We start from the raw sequence: 19051 nt of genomic DNA on the forward strand, positions 1-19051 counted from the left end.
AGCAGCACTGACTACAACATAGCCTGGAAGATTTTATCACACGCCAAGCCTTACTCTAAAAACAGCGGAAATTGCAAATTATGTACTTTGGAAAATTATTTCATCATTTACAGACCTGAGAAGACAACTCTAAACAAACGTAGTGAACTAATATTTACTTGTAGACATTCTAAGAAACATCTTTTACGAAATAGCATTACATAATAGACCCTATCCATCTAGCTTTTAATACCTGATCTTTTATTTCAGCTTACCAGCTAATGCAGAATTTTGTGTATAGTCCTCACTAAGCATTTTATCTGATGAGTGTTACACATCTTTTGTGTAATATGAAACTTTTAGTAATTTTTTGCTTAGTCAAATTTTAATAAATTTCTCACCAAATTTATAGTAAGCTCTACTTTAGTATCGAGCACTTTATGCTGACTTTTAGCCTATACTTTATTATATATATATATGTATATATATATATATATATATATATATATGTCTTCACATTAATTTTAGACTAATATCATAAATTATATATTGGGTGAATCGATTTTAGACTTAAATTCTTTGCCCGAATTGGTCTATCGGACGAATTGGTCTATCGGACGAATTGGTTTATTGGACGAATTTGTCTATTGGATGAATTGGTCTATTGAATGAATTGATCTGTTGAATGAATTGGTCTATTGAACGAAGTGGTCTATTGAACGAATTGGCCTAGTAAACGAATTGGTCTATTGAATGAATTGGTGTATTGAACAAGTAGATCTATTGCACGAACTGGTCTTATGAATGAGTTGGTCTATTGGATGAATTGGTCTATTGAACAAATAGGTGTATCAAATGAGTTGGTCCATTGATTGAGTTGATCTTGTGAGTGAGTTGGTCTATTGAACAAGTTGGTCTATTGAACAGTATGGTTTCAGATCAATTGTTATTAGACGAATGGTCTTTAGACTAATCGTACCAAACCCATCCATGTATACTGGTTATTTCCAGCCTCCACGTATTTGCTATTTTTTCAAGTTACCCTCTGATCAGGTCGCAGACGTTATTATGGTAGTAATACGATTTAAGGGCTCGTGACAGTTGTTCGTGACAGTTATGGTTTAAGGGCTAACATCAAATACAAAATGCAGATAAACCTTGATTGACCTGACCCTTTTTGATATTTGCCTTTTATATCAAAGTCATCATAAGCTCTCATAAAAACAAGAAGGTCAAGGTTTCACTGTACACTGATTTGCTAGATTCATATGTATGTAAAGATTTGTAAGGGATTGGCTCATACAGCTGATCCGAGTCATTTATCGTGTATTTGATAATGGAATTTGTTAGTTAGTTTGTTAGTTGCTCAACTATTGTGTTAGTTACTCATTTAACTTGTTAGTTATTCAGTTAATTTGTTAGTAACTCAGTTGATCACCAAGTACTCGGCTAATCTCCAGGCAAAGCTTTGCTTGCAATTTTCCTCTTATCTCAGATTTTTCGTTTCGTTTGGACACTCAAATGTCGAGGTTTACTGTAATCTTTGCTATAATAAGACATGGGTCTGACTGTCTGAAGCCATGGGCAGATGTTGTAAAAAAAGATTGCATTGCACAGGTCTTGAACTTGACCATTCAGCTTAGTAACTAAGCCCACTAGCATCTGTGCTACTCGACCACCTTGTTGCATTCGGGAAAATTATGCACATAGTTATTACACTTGATGATCTCCCATGACATTCCATACTGTTAGTACTGTTAGAGTACTAGTCTATAATTCCTACATTGCTATTGTGTGTGCGTCTTCTAGCTGTCTGGTTGAAATTGAACCAAGTCTTGGATATCACCCGTCCTACTGCTAGACAAAACTATCCAAAACTACTGTGTTTCTAAAATGGTGAGGTATGTGATTGGAATTCATATGCCTCACCCAATCAATGGCACCAGGATCGCAAATACACTTTATCATTTACGATGAAATTCAACTAAAATTATGTTTTTAATACAGGCGTCCCTTAGTGGGATATCGCCGAGGCCGGGCCGTAGTCTACACACAAAAAAAAGGTTCACGTAGTTATGAGCAAAAACAAAATTATCCATCAAAATATCTCGCCAATCTGATGAGCAGCACACACAAAAACTAAACCAAACGACAGCACCACCCATTATGTCAAAATATTCCAAGTTTCGAGTCATGTCTTGTACAACCCACTTTATGGTTTCTCAAAACTTGTCTCCAAGTCCCTTTTAATTTGAGACTGTCTGGTTACTGTTTTCTAAATGGTCGCTGCTATCTTAGCGTCCTGCTTCAACACCTCAGTAACTATCGGGAAACGTTTGGGAGCACGCAGCGATGCCCCGATAGCTACTGAGGCGTTGAAGCAGGACGCCAGGCTAGGCTAGCAGCGACCATTTAGAAAACAGTAATCGGACAGTCTCAAATTAATAGGGACTTGGAGGCAAGTTTTGAGAAACCATAAAGTGAGTTGTACAAGACATGACTTGAAACTTGAAATATTTTGACATGATGGGTGGTGCTGTCGATTGGTTTAGTTGTTGCGTGTGCTGCTCATCGGATTGGTGAGATATTTGGATGGATAATTTTGTTTTTGCTCATAACTGCGTGAACCTTTGTTGTTTTTTTTGTGTGTAGACTACGGCCCGGCTACGGTAATATCCCACTAAAGGACACCTGTGGTTTCTAATGAATCTGCTTATGCAATCTCATATTTGCTGTGTTTTGAATTTACCTGTGCCATTTACTATTGTTATAGTTCACCTTGTACAAAAAAAAACTAGTATCTTGACAGCTCAGTGCACTGTGAGAGATCATTAGGTGTGGCAATAAAAGCGCACAGAGTAAGTAAGAATGTGCACCCTTGTTCTAGTACGGATTATTAGCTCGGATGGTAGTGTGCCTGGTAGTTAAACGGAGAGCCCCAGTTCAAATTTCATCTCATGCAATCTTTTTTCAACAGTGGCTTTGAACGGACAAACACAACTCTTATTGTAGTAAAGACTAGAGATGTTATCTTTTACGATCTGTATAATATCGACTAACATGTTGCATCATAGAGAGAACTCTCATTATGACCTTATAATTTCAGAGCTAGTCGGTGACACAAACCATCTATTTCCCTTTTGTAGTTTATGTTTATTTTGAATGGATGACTTAGGAATTGATGATTTTTATGTTGTACTTTTGTAGTATTTATGTGGCCGATCATTGGAAAATCACTTCCACCTATAATAGTTGTTTTAATCATTGTAATAACTGTTTACTACTGCATCTGGAAAAGAAGAAAGGAGAATGGGAAAAGTGGCAGTACGGCACCGTTCGATGATCATAGCAGTAAGTATATGTATATCTCAAATACTAAGTGTATGTATATGACAGATAGTAAGTGTATGTATATGACGGATAGTAAGTATATGTATATGAGAGATAGTAAGTATATGTATATGATAGATAGTAGGTATATGTATATGATAGAAAGTAAGTATATGTAAATGAGAGATAGTAAGTATATGTATATGACAGATAGTAAGTATATGTATATGACAGATAATAAGTATATGTATATGACAGATAGTAAGTATATGTATATGAGAGAGATAGTAAGTATATGTATATGACAGATAGTAAGTATATGTATATGACAGATAGTAAGTATATGTATATGACCGATAGCATGTATATGTATATGATAGATAGTAAGTATGTGTGTATGACAGACAGTAAGTATATGTATATGATAGATAGCAAGTAGATGTATATGACAGATGGCAAGTATATATACATGACTGGTAGTAAGTACAGTCAAACATGGATAACTCGCCCACGGATAGCTCGAACACATGGTTAATTCGAACGGTTTCTTTGGTCCATTCCCACGTAATGATAAATTGCTATAGATAACTCGAACTCAACACTGTTAATTCGAACTGTTTTTTGCCCAACGACTACCGAAATGGTTGTTATCGCTTTAGAAAATCACTTTATTCAAAGCCATAGAGGTAAACCTCATCTTTTCGTAATTCATAAGCGTCGTTATTACCACCATCGGCAAAATATTTTTGTCAACGACTTTTCTAAAGGTTCGGTGAAATTTGATATATACTGCTATACGATGAATAGCGCGGGCTAGCCGGGTCACGCGCGCAAGAATTTTCGCCACGCACATACAAAACAAAAGCAGCATGTTGTTTTTGCTTTGTATGTGCGTGACGAAAATCCTTGAGTGCGTGACCCGGCTAGCCCGTGACGAATAGTTTTCCGACGTTGATTCCGTGTTGAATCAACGTCGGAATGTTGAATGTTTAAAACGTCTTAAAAATTGTTGTAATTAAACGTATACGTTGTCTTAGCTAAAAAAAACTATTCAACGTTTGACCTAAACACAGAATACGTGTATACATTCAATAAGTATTCATTCAAAAAGCGTGAGCGATATACAATGTACCGTAAAACCTCGTAAAACTTTTAATTGAACTGCCTCGGAGTGTTGCTCTTAACGAATCCCAGGTAAAGTAAGGTAATCTTTGCATAAACTTCAAGAAAAATCGGCAAAATTGATCGTGGGTAAAACGCTCAAAAGAAAAAGATGTCTTTTCTTTTGAGCATTTCAACAACGGTCAAGTTTTGCCAATGTGAATCTAAAAAAACGTCCTGCCAATAACATCACCTCAAACAACAAGTATTCTTTTTTCTATCTCAAGTGATAGAAAAAATCTCTATACTTTTTGATAAAAACGTTTTAAACTTTACATTAGAAGCATTTAATTTGAAACAAGCCATTTGTGCTTTTGATTTATATTATAGTTTGTATATGTACATGTATCTACTAATAAATAAGTAAATACATGGACTCTTGACAGTGCTCTGATAACTTGAACGCTCTGGTAATTCGAACACTTTTGCTCGGTCCCGTGAAGTTTGAGTTATCCATGCTTGACTGTATATGTATAAGGCAAGAAGTAAGTAAATTAGTATATATAGGACAGATAGTAAGTATATGCATATGACAGATAGCATGTATATTTACATGACAGATAGCAAGTATATGTATATGATAGAGAGCAAGTATTTGTATATGACAGATGTTAAGTATATGTATATGACAGATAGCAAGTATATGTAAATGATAGACAGTAAGTATATATATGTATATCTTATATGTATATTTATATAAATGAATTGATGATTCATATATATATATAGATATATATCTATATAGAATATATATAGAATATACATAAAAAAAAATTGTTCCCTCACCCCGGATACCCCGTATGGGTGGTAAATTCTGCTCTAACTCGGGTCTCCTACCAGAGACCTGGGAGTTTGAGCACTCGCCTCAAGATCTTAGCTGTTCCCAATAGCGCACTTTTCTGCAACTCACCTGAGTTGATTGTTGTTGGTATTTGGGCAAGCCACATTTTATGCGCTGGTGTTATTGCGCCCAGTGCCCCAATGACTAGTGGGATTACAGTTGTTCTTACATTCCAGCATTTTTCAATCTCTTCTCCAAGAGGGAGATATTTGTCTACCTTTTCTTTTTCTTTGCTGGCTATATTGTAGTCATTGGGTACTGCTATATCTATTATAGTAGCCCTCTTGTTTTCCATGTCCACCACGACTATATCTGGTTGGTTTGCTAGGACATGCTTGTCAGTTCGGATGTAGAAGTCCCAGAGGATCTTAGCCGCCGTCATTTTCATTGATCTTACCAGGAGCTTCCCACCAGTGTTGTCGTTTATTAAGGCCATACTCATCACATAGACTTCTATACACAACACCTGCGACATGATTATGCCGCTCAGTGTATGCGTTTCCTGCTAGCTGCTTGCATCCACTGATAATGTGTTGGATGGTCTCAGGTGCATCTTTGCACAGTCTGCATCTAGGATCGTCTCTAGTGTGATAGATTTTCGTTTGGAGTTGCCTTGTTGGGAGCACTTGCTCCTGGGCTGCCATGATTAGCGACTCTGTATTGACCGTTAGGTTTCCTTTGTTCAGCCACATATATGTCTGGTGAAGATCGCCAACCTTAGATATTTGTCGGTGGTAAGCACCATGAAGAGGTTTCGTGTGCCAGTCAATTTCCTCATCATCAGGGCGTAGGTCCGTTGTAAGAGCAACCGATTGAAATTCAGCTAGCAACTTATCTGAAATGGCCATGGAAACTGCATATGCTTTGATGCTTTGCTCCTCCTCTTTCACTGTCTGATGTGCACTTTTGAGTCCCCTACCGCCATCTTTCCTATCAAGATACAATCTAGTAGTATCAGATTTTGGGTGGAGTGCTCCATGCATGGTCAGAAGTTTACGAGTTGCTATATCTGTTTCCTTGATGGCTTCCTCAGTCCACTTTATTATGCCTGCTGGATATCTTTTTACTGGCAGTGCGTAGGTATTTATTGCCATGACTTGGTTCTTGGCATTGAGCTGGCTCCGTAAGACCTGCCGAAGGCGTTTCTTGTATTCGGTAATGGCTTTGTGACGTACCTCGGCTTCGTGGTTGATGTTGCTTTGCATAATCTCCAAGTACTTGTACCCTTCTTCTATATCTTTGATGGTACCATTTGGCATTCTTAGGCCCTCTGTGAGCATAGAATGGCCTTTCTTAAGAATTAGCCTTCCACATTTCTCAATACCGAAGGTCATTCCGATGTCCTTGCTGTATACCTGAGTGAGGTGTATTAGCGAATCAATGTCCCTTTCTTTGTTAGCGTACAGCTTGATGTCATCCATGTAGAAGAGCTGGTCTATCTTGGTTCCACTCTTAAACTGGTACCCATATTGAGTTTCCTCCAGCATATTGCTTAGAGGGTTTAGGCATATGCAGAAGAGCAGCGGTGATAAGGAGTCACCTTGATAGATGCCTCGCTTAATTTTGACACTCGCCAGCTTTTGGCCATTAGCCTCCAGTTCCGTCTTCCATTTGGTCATTGACATCTTGATGAATGCCACAAGAGCAGGGTGAACATTGTACATACTGAGGCACTCAAGTATCCAACTATGGGGAATTGAGTCATAGGCCTTTTTGTAGTCAATCCAAGCCATGGCAAGATTGGTTTGCCTTCTCCTGCTGTCTTGACAGACCGTCCGATCCACCAGTAACTGATGTTTGGCTCCTCGGGTGTTGCGCCCAATTCCTTTCTGAGCACTGGTCATATAGTGACTCATGTGTTCTTCCAGTTTGTCTGCAACTATTCCTGAGAGCAGTTTCCAATTGGTGGGCAAGCACGTTATTGGTCGATAGTTTTTTGGAATCGGCCCCTGCTTTGGATCTTTTATCAGAAGTACAGTTCGTCCTTTGGTCAGCCATTCTGGATGGTCACCTTGTTCTATTAGGCATTCCATCTGCTTAGCCATTCTAGTGTGAAGTGATGTTAATCTCTTCAACCAGAAGGCTTGAATCATGTCATGGCCAGGTGCTGCCCAGTTCTTCATACTGCTGCACTCTGCACTTGATGTCCTCTTTGCTGATGGTGAGTCCTTGCTGAGCCACAGTGTGTTGATGGCTCTCTTTAAGCCTCTTCAGCCAATTTGCAGGTGTGTTATGAGTAGTCTCTTTCTCCCAGATGTCCTTCCAGAACTTTGAAGTGCTAGATTGGGGAGGCTCAGACATTGGCCTCTGCAGTTCACCTTTGAACTGGGAATACACTCTAGATGGATTATTGATGAACAGTTTGTTGATTCTCTTGTTATCCCGCTCTTTGGTGTACCGCTTCAGTCGTGCCGAGAGTGCTACTAGCTGCTGTTTGGCAGATTCTAGAGCTTTTATTGTAGCTTTCATTTTTGGACGCTCCAAATTGTGGTTAGATCTCTCACTAAGCCTACAAACTTTCTTGCGCAAGTCCTTGATCTTATTTTGTAGCCTCAGTTGCCAGGATGGATTGGCTTGAAGCCTTGTTCGCAGTAGCTTAATATCCATCTCCTCCAAGACGACGGTTGCTGTACTGTAGATTAAGGCATTAGTTTCACTGATTGATTCAGTTGAGATCGACTCCAGTGCCAAGTTAATGTCTTCTAATAGCTTCTTAGTTATGGCCTTGCTAACTCTTCGTAGTTGAATATGGTAACTCTGCTAATGATTATGGTACCCTGCTTCCATAATCATTAGCAGCTGACATCTTGTTGATGATATTTTCCGCAAGCTCTCTCACCCTTGGTTCAAGTGCATGTCTTATTCAACCCGTGAGTCAACACATGATCGTGTATGCGTGACAGTGTGTGTTGATATGTACTCCTCGTTGGTTGAGGTTACTTGGGTGAACTGTTCCTTAATTTTATCTACCTCAAGTTCCGATATGAGGTGCCGCTTGATTTTGTTACTCCTCTGAGCTACAAGTTGCTTAGCGGATAGTGGCAATTCAAGGCGCATGTTTATCCACAGTTGACGCATCCTTCCCAAATAGCCCCACTTTTGAGGTTCACTCATAAAGTAGCACTGCATAAGGTCCGTGTTATCAGTCCAAGTCCATTTCATCCGTTTTGAACCAGTAGTCCATTTTTCACTGCCTTGCCTTTTTTAGCTACAGGCAGCGCGGACCTTGTTTGATCGGGCGACATCCGAGCCAGTAGAGATCTTCATAGTGGCTCTTCGACCGCTCGTTTGCAGCAAATGCCAAGAAGCTTTCTGGAGTTTCACGGCTTTCTTTATTGCACTCCTCATAGATGTTGTAGATGTTATACAAGCAAGGGTCTTGTCTAAGGACCACCAGAAAAGTGCAGTTGTTGGGGTTTGAACAGAGGACCGAATGATCACGGTCCCGATACCTTACCAACTGCGCTATCTGTCCTGTATATATAGATATATATTTATATATATATATATATCAGATAGCAAGATACGCTTAGGATACAGATAGCTATTGGCTAAGTCACTTGTCTTTTTGACATCTCTGTACTTCTCTTAGTTTGCTAATGTATGGTGGACCATATTCTCTTAAAACTATTATTTTAGAATTTGTCTCTAATTATGTATATTTGCAGCGACATTTTCGGGACGTGATGAGAGCGTGATGGTGTTTGGCCCAACAACTCCAGAAAGCTTCTTGGCATTTGCTGCAAACGAGCGGTCGAAGAGCCACTATGAAGATCTCTACCTGGTACTTAGTGATATCCTCTCAAAATACTTCAGCTGCACAGTACATCGTCACTCGGATATATATCGAGGGTTTGTGTCGCTCTCATCATTGAGAGTGCTCGTTACTGACTCTAGTATCTTGTATTGATGTACGTATTGTACATGTAAACTGTTTCAGGTCAGTCGCCGCTTGTATACTTGTCTTGAGTTAATTTAACTTGAGTCATGAGTTAATGGCTACTAGCACTTGTAGTAGTAGGTGCTGCTATCTATATATTAATAATGTGCTGGTATTTTTATAGTATTATTAATGTGATGATATTTTTATATTGTTATTATTAATGTGATGATATTTTTATATTGTTATTAATAATGTGATGTTTTTATATTATTATTAATGTGGTGGTATCTTTATATTATTATTGTGATAATATATCACAATATATTTATGTTATTTACGCGGTATTATTATATTACTATTATTGTGGTATTTTTATATTATTGTGGCGATATCAGTATATATAGTTTTTATGGTATCCCTATATTATTATTATTTGGTGAATGCCCGGCATTGCCCGGATAATAATGAAATTTTTGGACAAAAATTTAATTTGTATTTAACATATACAACATGTGCTATTCTAACTTTCTAACTACATATCATGAGAAAATTGTTTTGTGTAATTGAAATAAATTAAGAGAGAAAATAAAAACAAATGTGAAGGTTTTCGAACTTTGTCAAACAACTGTAACTTTCAAACTTCATATCATTAAGAAAAAAAATGTTTGAATGTCAAGCAATTAAAAAATAAACGACTATGAAAAGGTTTAAATGTAAATGTGAAATGATTAGCAAGTGATAGCTAAATTAAGTCTGTTTTTCTACGATTACAATAAAAGATGATTTGGTAATGATACAATTAATACAAAATGAGAAAACAAAATAACAATTCTGAATAAGTTCAATTAATAATAAATATTCGTGCATAGAAGTGTGTGCGTGCGTGTGCCTGTGTGTGTTTGTATAAAAAATTGTACCGTTCCACAATTATAAGCTATACATCAAAACTTTGAATACGACTACACTTGTACCTCTCGACTCTGGTACAAATGAAAAAATGGGATATCGGACTGTCTTTGTCTGACCGAATACTGAGAGAATGTAGAGGGCTTTCCTACTGAAGATAATACAATTGTCCGCATGAAAAGTATTGACCTTCACCACGACTTAGCAATCAAACCTTACGACAAGACAGAAATGAAAGTTGATGAAAACGCAAAAGAGCATCGAATTGATAAAATCCATAGTTTTAAATAATCCGTCACTTAGCATGTGCATATCCTATACAGTTTAAGATAATGTCTTTTATCATAGTGCCTTGCGTAGTTCAGTGGTAGAGTTCGTGGTTAGAAAACTTGGGGACGCAGTCACCGTGAGTTCAAATTCATCAGGACATAGTATTTTAATTCCAAGATTTTAATAGCTATAGCTGGACATACCGAAGTACAGACGACAAACTTTGAGATATATATATATATATATAGTTTGTGGTGGTATCTCAATGCTATTATCATTAATGTTGTGGTATCTTCATAATGTTTTTGGATAATATATTTATATTATTGTGATGATGTATTTATATTATTTCTATGGTATCCTTATATTATTATTATTGCGATGATATCTTTTCAGAAATTCATTCCAACTTCAGATTTACAATTCAGCCCTCATCATTTGCACCCCAGAGCTGTGCGAGTTTCATCAGCGTGTTAAGTTCCTCACTAAGCCAGATGCACTACCTCAGGACATGCTCTATCATCTAAAAGTTATGAATCTTCTTCTAGCTCCGCCATCTCCTCCATTCAAAAAAATACTCGTTAGTTATTTAAACTGTTCGTTAAAAACAACTGCTGTACCTGGCAAACACCTGCTGTGCCTGGCAAACACCTGCTGTAATTGGCAAACACCTGCTGTACCTGGCAAACACCTGCTGTGCCTGGCAAACACCTGCTGTGCCTGGCAAACACATGTTATGCCTGGCAAACAACTGATGTGTTTGTCAAGCACCTTCTGTGTCTGGCAAACACCTGTGGTGTCTGTCAAATTACCTTCTTGACATTGTGAGATAGTGTGTTTGTTACTCCTGACAGTTGTGCCATACTTAACACTGTTAAACACAGAAGTGGTGGAGCCAAAAAGGAGTCAACCAATCATCATGCCGATGACTTGTCATTGAATTCCCGAAGTGTGTTTTTAAAGGTGTGCTCGTTTATGTATTGAAGCCCAAACCACTTGGTTTCTGCGTACAACAATACTTACTATAATAAGAGTTGTGTTTATTTGTTTCACAAAAGCTACGCTTCGCGCATTAGGAAAAAAGTGCATCGCAGCTTTAAGTGAGTTCGAGTCCTCGGCTTGGAAGAGCGACACGCTAACAACTATACTAATTGCCCACCTTACCATATTTTGAAATAATTATGCCCATATTTATTACACATGATGATATCTTACAGCAAACGGAACTGCCGGTTGTGATATTTACTATAATAAGAGCAGTTTGTGTTTGTCAGAAGCTAGGGTGGATGTTGGGAAAAATATTGCACCATATTGTATTTGAACTCGCAACCATTGGCTTGGAAAACTTGCGCTCAAATCACTGCTCAAATATTTCATGTCCCATATTTTAAGATAGTTGTGCCTATATATATATATATATATATATGTATATATTTTCTGTGATTTATTAGTGCGCTTGACAATCTCTCACAGATCACCGCCAGGGTGTTATTAACAATAACTAGAATAAAAACAATTAGATAACGGTTTGTGATTTTTTCATCTGCATTGATATTTTTTTTATTTTTTTATTGATACATAGTACAAGTCGCTGATATTAATTCTTGTAGATGCCCTTCGATGATTTATTACTCAGAAATTGAGCCCTGCCGCTTTGTCATTACTGTCAAACCCTAAGTCATTGAACCTAAATAGATATTAATAATTGCGTTATCATAAGTTTGGTTTCCTCCTTCACTACTGCACTAAGTTCTGACCGAATTATTGTCCTGCCCAAATTAATTCAAACAGATTTCCGAAAAACCAATATACCGCTAGTATTTATGCGATATCTGGTGAATCAATGCAGGTTTCGTTTTACTGTAAAATGCATCTTATTTAAAACAAAATTTTCTACAAGATAAATATAAAATTGTTTAGTGAATCCCTGTCTGACGCAATTCCCAATTCCCATTTCTGACGCTTTCTTTGCGTTGTATGAGCACGGCGTGTTTCTTATTGCAATGACGATAATGATCTGGTTTTCCCGTTTTGAAAAATAATTAGAAATGGAATTGTTGAGCCAGAAGATTTTCTATTGGTTGCACAAGATTAGCGACAAAGTTGTTTCATTGGAGACAAAATTTGATTGGTTTAGCTAATGTGTGGACTTCATAATGAAAATAAAAGGAAACCCTATTGGTAAGCCGATACATCAGCTTACGGTCTGTACTTAAACTACCGCGGATGCCGATACGTCGACTTACTGTAGCGACAGAGTTAAAGATGAACCCGCACAAAGTTTTTAGTAAACTTTAGCAGAAAGTATTGGTATTTTTTTATCATTTGCAATTGTTTTCCATGTTTGAGGTGCTCTAAAATGTTTCAAGATTAAACTTGGTTAAACCTGATTGAGATTAAATTGCTCAGATCGAGCAAAAGTGCGATCATAGCGTCTATAATTGAAAAGGGACCAACAGAATAGAGACGCATAACGTTTCAACTTGACTGCAATAGCACTGTCACAACAATGACAACTAGTGACATCATTTTGCACATTTTTTCTTCTAAGTGTTCTAATTTTGATCAAGTTTTGTCAATTTTAATCTTGAAACACTCTGGCCGGCAGACCACCTAAAACATCAAAAACAATTGCAAATGGTAGAAAATTCCTGATACTTTCTGATGAAAACTATAAAATTTTTGTGTAAGTCCATCTTTAAAACATTCCAACCCCAACACCCCAGCCATTAAATCAGTGCTTTTGCAGTCATTTATTAAACATTGTAGTTATCTTCTCAATGCACTAACAGTCTTCATGATTGACACTGTTTAATTATGTTGTTACCAGGTGACATTTGACCACATTCCTCGTAGTAATGTTGACGAGCTGACCAGAGACCTTCCAAATAGACTTATTACTCTCAGCCTCCCCTCACAGTTGAAGGAACTGGTAAGGATTGCTATGTCTATGGCACCACAGTTCTACATAGACCATAAGCGTAGTAGTACAGTCATACTTCGACATACGAATGCCTAAACATACAAGAATTTTAGGATACGAGAAAAATTGTGAGCAAGCTTTTGACAGCAATAATGACAGTTCTTAGTGCGACCGTTAGGTGGCCGAGTAGAGAACACGGCATCGCTCGGTCATTTTCGTCGAACCAGTTTAAAAAATTTTTTAGATAATGTGAGTCAAAAAAAGCCAATCCAGAAAAAAGATAATAACAAGACTAAAACAAGGACGAAAATATAATTAATTTTTTGTGTAAGATTAAAAATTATTATTGGGTGCGGTTGGTAAGCTAAGTTCATTTAGGTTAAATTTCAAGTTCATGTTATGCATCACAAAAGTGTAGCGTACCAAATGTTGTTTTTGTCGAGTCTCTTTCATCGCCGTTAGCTACTGCGTCTGTCTCAAAGGAGAAAATTTGTGTGAAGTTTGCATGAAATCAGACACCAAAAACTTTATCCATCACATCAAAAAGTTCAAACCCAGCATGAAACGGATATTTCATTCCTGAATTTTAATAGTTATAGCTGGACATACCGAAGATTATATATAAGATTTATATATATATATACATGTAAATTACGATTACTAGCAGATGTTTGTGACATTGTACATGTTTATGATAGATAGGGCTCATCTAGAGAACACAATCATAAAAACTCAATTGTTAGCATTTACCATTAAATGTAAACCATCAATCTATATATATATACATATATATGTATATATATATATATAAATATTTCTCAAAGTTTGCGTGTGTAGATGTGTGTAGTTCCAGCTATAGTTATTAAAATCTTGGAAGAAAGAATCTGTTTCACAGAAATTTGATCTCAGACCCTCTGAATCAGCAGTCTGATGCTTTACCAATTCAGCCACACAAGCTTGATGTATTCATTTGGCAATACATGTCATATATGAGAGCAAATACGCTAGTACCCTGTCACGACGTAATGTGATGGCGTAACGTCATGAGATGCCGTAACTCTTATTAGTAAGCTTACTCCAACTATCCATTGGCGATATGCCAGACTCATAGCCAGTGGCAGGCAACTCTCATTACCTGTCACTGTTTATAAGCTGATTTTTAATGCCCGGGCAACGCCGGGTAGCACAGCTAGTATGTCATTATTATGGTCGTTGTTATGTTATAATGGTTGTGGCTAATCTAGCTATCAGGTGTTTGTCTTTGTCTGTACAGGTGCTGACCATGTACAGCGCTGGCAATGATACTGAAGTATCTTCCTGGGGAATCTTTTCTAGTAAAGGAAAACTGTTGGTAAGTTCATGTGTATTGTCATAGAATAGCTTAGAAGTTATCGCTCTTGCCTCATTTTACTTGGAGGTTGCTTTGCTTGAGTGCTATTTAGCCTAGACCTCCTGTGTAGTTTAGGTTCTCGGCTGATGGCATATTGACAGGATTTGAGAACATTAGCTTACTAGATGAACACCCACATGTCATCGATGCGCACCCTCCATAAAATCAGTATAGGCTTGTTGTACATTAGGTGTGCACTTGCTATAGGTTAGGGTGGGCCACTTTTGTACAATATATGTACACCTGCTATACCATTGAGTGTACACCTGCCAAATGATAAAGTGTACACCTCTCATAAACTAGATTACACCTGTGGTACAATGGATGAAAACCTGTCATACAATGGATGTACACTTGCCATACAATAGAGTGTACACCTGCTATACAATAGATATGCATCGGTTACACAATAGATGTACAGCTGTCATATAATAGATGTATACCAATTATACAATAGATTGTACACATGTCGTACAATTGATAGATGTACATCTCTCATACAATAGAGTGTACACCTGTTGTATAACACGTGTACACCTGTTGTACAATAGATGTACATATGTCATACAACAAAAGTACAATTGCTATGCTATAGATTGCACCCTCCATACAATAGATGTATACAGTCATTCAACAGACCATAGTTAACAAAGCATAAAGTTGTTGAGTAGAGAATTCTTAGACATCTAAATTATTTTATCATACAGTTCATTTGGTAATCAACTAACAGATAAGGAGATCGTGGAGCTTATCATGATGGTAAAACTTGGACTTTCATAGAGTTATTAGTTGAGTTCATAGAGATTTACTCACTTGTTAAATAACTTGGCATCAATTGTCTCAACTCCATTCACTTGCCTCTTATATGTAGAACAATAAAATCAACGTTGCTCCGGACTGTCTGAAAGTTTCATCATTTCCAATTAGAGGATGTATAAGTTTACCACTTCGATATCTGAGGAACAAGTTAAATAAACACTGCATCGTCCAAAGATATTTGAGTTGAGGAATTTGATAAATACCCATTCTATTCAAATTCAAAGCGCCAATGCATGTCAAAATGGTTCTATTATTGGACTGTCCAAGGCTCATCGTTATTTACCGTTGGTCCGTATCTTGGGAGTTGATTTTTTTCCCAATTTTCCCACTTTCAAACACTTTTATTTCCATTGCGATTGAGTGATATACTGTAAATATGGAGCCACACAACTAATTGTATAGTCCAGTTTTCAATTCTTATCAGATTTAACATTGTTTAGCAAAATATTTGGATAAAGAATTTTGGCGTCATACTATTTCCCAGTATTTCCCATTTTTACCGGTTGTTACCGATTTTTACCAGCTTATCCCGCTGCCCTGGGAAAAACAGTTTTTCCCGGGAAAAATGCCAACCTTGGGTCAAAGTATTTATTGATATGCTCTCTGTCCTCCATTTTACAGAGGAAAGAACTGGTGGCAAAGATAGAAGCTATCGGTGCTTTCTATGGGGAGTCAGGCTATGGTGAGGACTCTAATGCCTTCTTTAACCCTTTTCCTTCGGACAGCCTTTATAATGGCTCGCGTATATTGTTTATTCTGCCGGAGAGCCTTTATATTGGCTTGCCTTACTACCCATACAAACACATTGATCCCAGAGTAAACAGAGCCAACCTTAATTTTATCACAGTAAATTTGTGGGGTGATATAGGGTGATCATTTTGCCAAAAAGCATGAACCAGGAAATTTTCTTTTTTTCAGAATTCACGGCGTAACATCATGGTTTACAAATTTTTTTAATTTGCGGGGTAGGATTTTGAAACGAATAATTGTAAACAGCGACCTAAACGTATTGCTGCTATTGAAATTCTTTAATATTGAGCTTAGGTATTTCTGATGGCTGTAATTTTATATTAGATAATGGGCTCTGCGTTTTGGTCAAACTGCAAAAACGACAGTGAAAACTTTTTTTGCACCTAGTTTCATTTAATTAAAAAAATATTACACATGGTTTTTGTTTGTCAAATGCATTGGTTGTTGTGCAGACATTTTTGCTGATTCCAAAAAAATTTAGATTCACCCTTTGAACCCTAACCGCCATTATTCCAGCTTTGCGCTGTGGTTTGTCAGAAACCCTAGCGATCGGAATACTGGCATTCAGATGGCTCTGCTTACAAAAGCTGTATTTAAGTAGACGCATAAAACAATCAAATTAGTCCTTGCACACGATGTTAGATCCTAATTTTCACTTGCACTTGTTAGTTTTCTAATGTATTTATCTACTTCCTTCGTTAAAATAACAAATTTTATTAGAACGATATCGCGAAAAAATCGATAGAACTCGTTCATGGATGACCGTGATTCAAATAAAGAAGCTTATAATACTAATTACAATTTTCCAGCGTATTATGAGTCATGAAATGTTAATTAACATTTGCTCGATGGATATGATACTGCTGTAAATACTTAATGAGTTTTTAGAACCATACGAAATTTTTAATTTTTTGGCCCAAATAATGGTGAAATACTGTTTTTTTTTTTATGACATTTGCTGTGGGTTGCCCGACTCTTTTACTAGTGTTTAACCAAATATCATTGTATTATGAGCACATTTAGATATAACAAAAGTTTTAAAACTTTGGACCGCTGGAGAAATACCAAAGGGTTACTGACTCGCATGGACAAGAATGGCCAGGGTTTAAAGTGTTAAACCTTTTTGACAGAAACTCTAGCATTTACAGCAAAAATACTGAGTCTACGTCGGCAAAAATCTTTCAGCATGAATTAATTCTGTCAGGATGAGCAAAACATTCCGTAGCGAAAGAGTTATTGGTCAATGATAAAGCGTGTCTTGCTAACTGAACACGGAGTATGTAAATCAATTAAGATATTTGTATGAGCGAGAATCCGTGGTTATTGTGTCCCTCGTGTTTAGTGATACTTTGTTGGTGAAGAACGAAATTTCTGGACAAAGTTTTTTATATTGTCTAGATACAGCAACAGTGACTACAGATCAGCAGATCCTTAGATTGAATCAGACCAATGTAGACCAGGAAATTCAAGTACTGCAAAATCAGCAGAATGCAGGAACACTACCAGTTCATAGAGGCGAGTGCATTACAAGACTACCTTTTAATAACCATAGAGTTGTCATTTGCTGTTTTACACGGACCACCCAATGTCAGATCTTGGGCTATTAGCTATACTTTTATTTGGACTCATTTCAGTTTTTGGTTGTTCAGTTTCTTCAGTGTGTTCTGACCTCTCGATGTTAGCGTCTAAACATTTTTTAGCAAAGTAAGAACTTGTACGTAAAAGGAGCCTTTTAGCAAGCTGTAAGGCTGCACCGGTGTGCTAAACAAACATATTAGCTTTAAAATAGTTTACATATCCTAACGTAATTACTGAAGCCAATGGTTATATTTTAAAGGTTATGGAACAAATTTTTTTAAATAAATCAAAGCATTTTGAAAAGATCTGTCGAAAAGTGAATTCACCTTGGCAGCGGCAAGATTGGTAGATTGGGCATGGTTGCTCACCCCAATTTAGCCAGTTTTGGTACGGAAACTGGTAATCTAAATATATATATACCGTAAAACCTCTATTTGAGTGCCTTGGTGCAGTATTTATCAAACTTCTGACTAGCTGCTCAGAATATTCGGAAGATAAATAAAACCGTTTTATGGGTGAAGCAAGGCATATATCTCTTAAATTTAACACTCTCTATCGGGTGGAGCAAGATTAAATGCCATCGGCCCAGCATGTTTCCTGAGCCATGTTCATATACATGGAAGTATCAGACCGAGTGAAACAAGGAACTACTCGGAGTGAAATATTAGCCGGATACAGTTATTGCTTATGGCGATGGTTACTTATTGCTTACAAAGTTTTAAGAAAAAAAATGGAAACGCTTTTCGAGTTTGAAAACGGACTGCACTACGCTGTAACAATGGCTGGTATTACGTTGCACGCTTTTCTTGAAGAGTATTCCCATCATTCATCAACTTGTTTGAAAGCCTTCAGGTGTCTGTAAACCACCTTATGGAGGAATCTGAAGGCATATTGGATTTAGACCTTAGTGATTTTGAATTAGTTTGTAGTTCTGATAATTATGACAATCGATCTTCTCAGGTACAGCGTCACTAAAACCATGGCAGGCACTGCGGCAACAACGAAAGAAATAATTGTTATCAATGTAACTGAGTCTAATTATTAGTACTATTTGTCGGCACTTTCCTACTGATCACTTGCTATTATGGGTTCGTAACGATCAAAGAATTTTAAAGTGGTGGTCAAATGGAGGTGGCGTTCAATTAAAGGGTGGAGCTGTATTTTTCAACCCTTCTCCTATAGCGGCGGTTAAATAGGGGAGGCTTCCAAATTGAGGTTTTA

General features: G+C 37.2%; 1 protein-coding gene across 3 annotated transcripts in view; it reads left to right on the forward strand.

Moving 5' to 3' along the window:
• The window catches only part of LOC137398575 (uncharacterized), a 57400-nt gene that overhangs the window by 36846 nt on the left and 1503 nt on the right, over positions 1-19051 (forward strand). For all 3 annotated transcript variants that reach the window (XM_068084731.1, XM_068084733.1, XM_068084732.1), the window contains exons 13-19: positions 3187-3330; positions 8980-9163; positions 10767-10950; positions 13201-13302; positions 14567-14644; positions 16124-16184; positions 17651-17767. In XM_068084731.1, the coding sequence (XP_067940832.1) occupies positions 3187-3330; positions 8980-9163; positions 10767-10950; positions 13201-13302; positions 14567-14644; positions 16124-16184; positions 17651-17767 (870 nt within the window). The remainder of the gene's footprint in view (positions 1-3186; positions 3331-8979; positions 9164-10766; positions 10951-13200; positions 13303-14566; positions 14645-16123; positions 16185-17650; positions 17768-19051) is intronic.

Source organism: Watersipora subatra, chromosome 6, assembly GCF_963576615.1.
Source record: "Watersipora subatra chromosome 6, tzWatSuba1.1, whole genome shotgun sequence".
Classification (NCBI taxonomy): domain Eukaryota; kingdom Metazoa; phylum Bryozoa; class Gymnolaemata; order Cheilostomatida; family Watersiporidae; genus Watersipora; species Watersipora subatra.